Source organism: Lotus japonicus, chromosome 6 (genome assembly GCF_012489685.1).
Source record: "Lotus japonicus ecotype B-129 chromosome 6, LjGifu_v1.2".
NCBI lineage: Eukaryota > Viridiplantae > Streptophyta > Magnoliopsida > Fabales > Fabaceae > Lotus > Lotus japonicus.
The window spans coordinates 64624187-64631141 of NC_080046.1; the positions used below are offsets into that span (position 1 = coordinate 64624187).

The window sequence follows — 6955 nt, forward strand, 5'->3', positions numbered from 1 at the left end:
ATGGGTTAGGTTGAAGTGTGGGTGTGGTGGTGGAATGTGGGGACCATGGGAGGGAAGAAAGTCAGAGAAAACGGAGACACGTATACAATTTAGTTTGTTTTCAGCAAAATGAAAGATGGAGAATTGAAAGTAGTGGTTAGTGGAGGAACCAAAGTGTCGCTATCGGAGAGAATGAGGTACGGATGGCTATTTTTTAATGCATGTTTTTCGGGTGGAAGCATTTATTTTTTATTTTTCTATAAATATTTAATTAATTACATTAAATGGTGGGTAGAAAACGTGCGATGGAGCGTACGGTTCGCACGGATGTGAGTACTTACTTGGTTTGGTAAGTGCAACAGAATAAACCAACTTGTTTATCATTTGGGCCAAGGCCCAAAGAGTAATGAAGTTAAGTCCCAGTCCTCTGATATTTCCCCCTTTCTTTTTTGTTTAATTTAGAATTTGGACAAGTCTCACTGGACTAAAAGAAAGACCAAAACACAAGTTATAGGCCAATATAGGATATGAGGCTTATTGGTTTGGGGTGTGCATCCCTACTAAGCCGTGAGAATATTGACAAAAAAAAAACTAAGCCATGAGAAAAAGTTATATTACATGTCTATATAGGGCTAAAATTTTAGTTGACCCAACAAAAAAAAATAGACATATACCTGGGATTCACTCAATCACTTTGCTTGTATTAGGTTTCTTCAATGGAAATGAAGTCTTGGTCTTACCTTGGAGTTTAGATTATACTCTATTAGTCTTGAAGATTAATTAAAACAAGACATATACATAGCCACCTATTAAATGGTGTCAATTAGTACTCTTTTCAAAGTAATAAAACTCTAAGCAATAACAAGAACAACAATAAATATCGTATTCATTGGCCCAAACCACTATATAACCTAATATTTTCATAGATGATCCAAATAATTCACAGCCGAGTGAATGCTTTGTTGGTCGGCCATAAGAACTAAAAGCGATTTTTCCCGTTCAATAGTCAAGTGAGAAAAACAGAACCAACACAAGTTACACAACTAATAATATGTAGACTGCCTAAGCACTGGCATCCAAATATTTCAAAATGACTTTACTAAGGTTAAGTGTTTACACTTTAAAACAAACATTGTAAGTATGTATCGGTTTGATTGTTTAGTTACATAAACAATACTCATTTTGCTATTTAATATTCTTCTAAAGACTTTGAGTTTCTTTATGAGTAGAAATTGACTTGAGTGTCGTAGTGTCTTTTGCAGATACATTTTTTTTCTTGCTTTGTCATGAACGTTTCTTACTTGACCGTATATTCAGTCTACATCCACAACACAACGATCAGAGTTATTCAAAACTCTATTGCAATGGAATGTTTATCATGAAAGCCAACTATTGAACCTTGAACCGTTACTTCGTCCCGGTCCAATTGTGAATAAACTAGTATGGGAAACCGAGTTAATTAAAATACCAATAATGAGTGAGTATATAAATACCAGACGGGTAATAAAGAATATGAATATTAAAATTAGGGTAATCAAGAATATGAATATTAAAGTTGTTGGCCACGCATATATGAATTCAATTGGGAGTAATTTTTTCCAAATATATATAGATTTTGGCATGAACTGTAATATTAATATCCCAGTTGTACCACCTATTATTCTTAACTCCCATTTACTAGTTAAAATTAATTAACAACACACTAAATGAGGCCTAAAAAGCAAACTCTAAAGTGAGGCCTTAATACCTAAATGAGGACTATAACAAACTTTAATTTCGGAGGCATTTTTTACTCAGTAAAAAAATATTTAGAGGCCTTTTTTACATAGTAAAAAAATAAATTTTTTGGAGGTCTAAAACCCTTGCTTGAGTGGTTTTACCCTTGGACCGGCCCTGATCTCCGGGTTTTCTTACCTATAATAGAATGGTCTAATTCCATATTTTGTGGGATATTCTCGAATTTGAGCTCTCGATCGATAAGTATTATTTCTATGAGTTTCCTTCTCTTTTTTTTGAAAGTATAAAATTAATGTATAAAATGAATAAGAAATAGATGGTTCATGCTAATGAACTTTAATTCAGGCTTTGAACAGGGCACCCATTTCTATTTACATTTTGTCTGCAACATATGCAGATCACTCCTCTATCTTACAACTACAAAACCTCAACCGCTGTGCAATGCATGTTTGGAAGCTTCTCTAACAGATCAACAGTCAACATGGACGCCTTCTTTGGCTTTGGCTTTGGCTTTGGCATCCTCTCAGAATTATATCCCAACGACAGAGGAGTTGTTGAAGTGTTCCTCTCACAAGGACCCAACCACTTAGCTTGCATGTACCTGTGCTTCCTCCATGGCCCCAAGTGCATTTTTTTCTCCTTCATGCACCTTTTCGCCGCCATGCATAAGATCTTTATCACGTTGCTTAATCTTTCTACTTTCCCTACAAACACCTCCGGCAGCTTCCGGACGAGTCGGTTGTAGTCTTCGCTTCCCTTTGCCATCTCAAACTCTGCTCGGAAATTCAACTCTATCATCACCCTCACCACCCCTTTCTTTGAGTTTGTATTGTCTATCACATCCAAAAAACTGTGTTCCCCTGCACATAGTTTGATAATAATTAAGTCTAAGAAATATTAACTCAATTTTAAATTCACATGTCAAGAAATTCTAATTAAATATCCCTAGAATATTTTTTGAAACACAAGTTGTCGTAAGATTTAATATTCATGAACCAACTATCTCATAAAACTTACAGTGTCGGCCGCGCATAATGATCAAAATCTAGACCGGTGATAGGCCGATATCATGTTATGAACTAAATATATAAAATACATAAAATGCAAATTAATTAATTAATACATGTTCTTATCATCATCACTACATCCCTACAAACTAGAGTGCTAATTAAGTAATAATTTAGACATAATTTATTTTGTCTAGTTATAATTTGAAAGTTACTAGTATCAAGTCAATCTTATCTTAATTATGAAGATCACTTTATATTTATTAAGATAAACTAAACAAGAAAAAGGTGCAATTATATTTAAATAAATTATATTATATTATATACCTGATGGAATATCCGGTGAGCTTCTCCATTTTGTTCTGCAAACTGCGCTATTATAACCTGCATTCTGAAGCCTCCTAGAAACTTCCCTCATCAAGCAGTTTCTGCAACTGGTCACAGCCACCTCTCTGCTGCAACCACACACGGTTGCTCCGCTCTGTAATTCCAGAATCGCTTCTTTCGTCACTTGCCTTATCCTTGATTCCAATGAACTCGTTCTGCATATATTCGCCTGAAAATCAAAATCAAATTAAATACAAAGAAAATTAATTAAAACATTTTTACTTAGAGCGCAAGCCAAATCAGAAAATTAAATTCACAAATCTGAAATTAAAGAATGCTTCCGTTAATTAATGCATCAATTACCTGCAAAACCTGATGTTGATTCTCCCAGAAGCTTCTATCCTCCTCAACGGTGTCGTTCAGATCCTTCTCCGGTTCATCTTCAACATTCAATTCCATTTCCTCACTACTAGCACTCTGACCTAACATCACCTCACCTCCGTCGTCAAGAAATTCAAACTCAACAACATCACCAACACTCTGATCTGGTTGCTGCAGATCACCATACACGAACTCGAAGCTATGGCGATTCTTCAGAAACCTGGTTACTCTACCAGCCATGGAGATCGAAGTTCCACCCATGGTGATGAAGATTAAGTAACTGAATTTGTTTTCTTCTTGGCATGGATCATGCTTGTGTGTCAGTGCTTTATATACCGAGATTTTTGGGATCAACGCGCCGCGTGAATGTGAATTCTGGAAGCTGACGTGGCGGTGATTGATTGGGTGATTCAGATCTGACCAGAGTCATATAACTTGGACCGAACAGCACGGATCCACGTCAGTACCCGTCCAATAATTCCAACCTACTATTTTCTTCCCTAACCATATGGATATACTCGAATATTCATATTTCTGTTTTTTATTCCACTTCAATTATTTAATTACCACCATAATTTTTAGATTTTTATATTGAAAAAAAATCATTTTTGAAAGTTTATATTTCTTTATCTTTAGCATCTAATGGTATTTTTCAAAAAAGAAAAAAAAGCATCTAATGGTATTTTAGGAGATTATACGCTCAGGGTAAATGAATATTCTGAGCACCCAAAAAATAAGAAATTAGCTAGCTAGAGATGACCTTTTATTCCAAAATAATCTATTTTTCAATTTATATCCATGTTCGACATACGTGGCATTAGATACGTAATTACTACCTTCTAGAAAAAAAGATACGTAATTACTGAAAATATAATTTCGGTTTAATTGGAAAATGACTCTGTTCAAAGAAAAAAAATGACTAAATCTTCTAAATGTGTTGATAATGGATTTTGATAGTTAGGATTGAGATTAAATCTTTACCTATTAAGTAGAAGAGATGTATCAATATCATTATCAATTCCTTGCTGCGTAAGTTATATGAATAAATTTTATGACCATTCAATTTCATCTTGAAGGGTAATGAATAAAATTTATCTAATAGTCACATGATCATGACGACGAGCCAATTAAAATTGTTACGGGACTTTTTCTAAAAAGTCATATAACACGGTATTTTAATGTTAATCGATCACTTGTGATTAGTTCAAATAGTCATTATTTTTTGTGTTTTCACATAAAAAATGTCTTATATGATACATTTGTGGACTAGAAATACATATAAAAGTTTAATTTCAATGCAGAGCGATCGTTTAAAGACTTTTTTACAACCAGTCAAATTTTAAAATTATATATGACAAAACAATAAATTAAATAAAATAGATTTTTTTTGTTACAAGGAGGGAGAAGACCCCCGACGCACTAACTACGCCCAGCAGAACGAGACAAGGAATTTGCCTCAACCAAATCCTTTGCCATCAACGAATGACACCCCCAAATGGAGAATCGAACTAATGAGTCCCAAACGGAAGTCCCAAACCAACTTGAGCTACATAATCTGCCAAAGCATTTGCCTCCCTGTAATGATTGGTTGATAATGTAAATATTTTACACTCTAATGTATTTAAATTTTTTCCTCTTTAATACACAAATATAATAAGAGAAAATGATACTAATATAATCATAGCATTTTAAAAAAATATTGATCACTGAAATCAAACAGCTCACATATTCAACACAAATATGCAATTTTGATGTTTTTGTTGATAAACATTTTTTTACACATTGTTTTTCCTCTATCTCTTTCCTACCCATTATTATGTTATCTCTCAATCATTTTCTTGTATCCCGGATTGTCACTTACATCCCTGTTTTTCTCTTATCCTTCCATCATCTACACAAAAATGGTTGTTTAAAGTTATCATTTTAATTTGACAATTTAAGGCAAGAAAATTAACTAGTGTAAGCAAGAATAAATGAAAACGAAAGAAAAAAACAAACATGTGTTTGATGAGGTTCCCGTATCCTAATCATGTGATTGGATAGGGACCACGTGATTAGGCATGATGTGGATTGAGCTGCAACGTTGCGAGATCATGGCCGTCGATTTAAGATCTTATCCGATGGGAGAGTAGGTGGGGCCAACATGTTACTTGAGAACATATTTAAAATGAGATTTATGAGAAAATACGCGGCGTCTTGCGAATGGTTTAGTGGAAAGAGATTCCTCACCCCATGGAGAGTACATCATGTCATCATCATTATCAATTATCATACTGACACAGGCGACAGATTGGAGGGCTTTTTTGTAATTTTGTGGTTGTGCAATAATGTTGACACCCCACCACCAGGTCATTTTTTTCTCCCGGGTAGGGCGAATATGCCTTGACACTATAGTGTTCGATAATGTTTCATTCACACCTCTCTTTTGAGGTGGAATGGTGAGAGAGATAGGAAGAAAAGAAAAAATAAGAGAGAGAAAATATGAGATATGATAGATAATAAAATAAGAGAGATAGAAATAAAAAGAGGTGAAAATGAAGTGTTTAAAAAATAAGGTGTGTATATATCATTACTCCTAGAGTATTCCTTAGAAATTGACTTCACTAGCTACATGATTAAGTGTGTGGATCAACGTTTTTAGTATAATTGGATTTGATCATAATTAGATCTAGCCAAAATTGACTCTAGGAACGTAATTTTAAGTGATGAGGTGATTTATGTTTGATACATTTACGTATAATTTATTTTCATAACTAAACTATTGTGAATTACGCAAAATCGGAATAGTCAAATGAAGAAGCTACTCTATATCAATTCTGTCATATCAACATGCATTGTAAAATTGATTCTCAAAATTGGTTCTTAAACATTTTAAAACGCTAGAGATCCACATTTGGGAATTACAACCAAATACACCCTAAATTATCATACATTATGTTCAAAATGATTTGTTATACATTTTTTTTCATAACAAAGCAAGGTTTAATTTCCCTTCAACGTAAGACGAATTTGAAATTTGAGTCAAATCCAAATCACAAAATAAAAATATTACAACTTTTAAATCAGGTTAGTGTAATAATTCAAATTAAATAAATATAAAAAGAATTAATATTGCAAATTAATCCAAAAGTTTCATGTCACTTATAAATTAAAAAGAAAATATGCTCCGATAGTGTAAAGATCTTCACACATACATTCAACCACATCTATTTGTTTGATAATTTAAATATTTTTAAATTCAAATCTAATATAATTATATGTGATAAACAAATAATTTTGTTTGGAAGCGATAAACAAATAAATTTTGCATTAGATAAATAACGCATATAATTTCTTCTAGAATGATAGATTAGGATATTCGATTGTTCTCAAGAAATTCTGATGTGTATATATATATATATATATATTTTGTGTATTTGTTTTAAAAATAAGTTAGGAGTTCCTCTTTGGAACTAGAACTAGTGCGTGTTTTGAGGCCACATTCATCTGCTCATGATTGTATGAGTTAAATGAATTTTTTTAGG

General features: G+C 33.1%; 1 protein-coding gene across 1 annotated transcript; it reads right to left on the reverse strand.

The window, feature by feature from the left end:
* Window positions 1-2036: 2036 nt before the first annotated feature.
* On the reverse strand, window positions 2037-3729 carry LOC130726215 (uncharacterized). The gene is made up of 3 exons (XM_057577451.1): window positions 3414-3729; window positions 3051-3279; window positions 2037-2576 (listed from the first exon to the last, which is right to left on the reverse strand). Exons 1-3 carry the CDS (start codon window positions 3690-3692, stop codon window positions 2134-2136), a joined length of 951 nt encoding a protein of 316 aa, XP_057433434.1. The 5' UTR covers window positions 3693-3729; the 3' UTR covers window positions 2037-2133.
* Between the last annotated feature and the right edge of the window lie 3226 nt (window positions 3730-6955).

What these genes read in the sequence shown, in the direction of transcription:
- LOC130726215 (XM_057577451.1), bottom strand. Translation starts at nt 3,692, where the DNA reads ATGGGTGGAACTTCGATCTCCATGGCTGGTAGAGTAACCAGGTTTCTG. An exon ending in ATCAACATCAGGTTTTGCAG is followed by an intron (nt 3,280 to 3,413) that starts GTAATTGATGCA and finishes TTTGATTTTCAG; the next exon opens with GCGAATATATGCAGAACGAG. An exon ending in CTCACCGGATATTCCATCAG is followed by an intron (nt 2,577 to 3,050) that starts GTATATAATATA and finishes AACTATGTGCAG; the next exon opens with GGGAACACAGTTTTTTGGAT.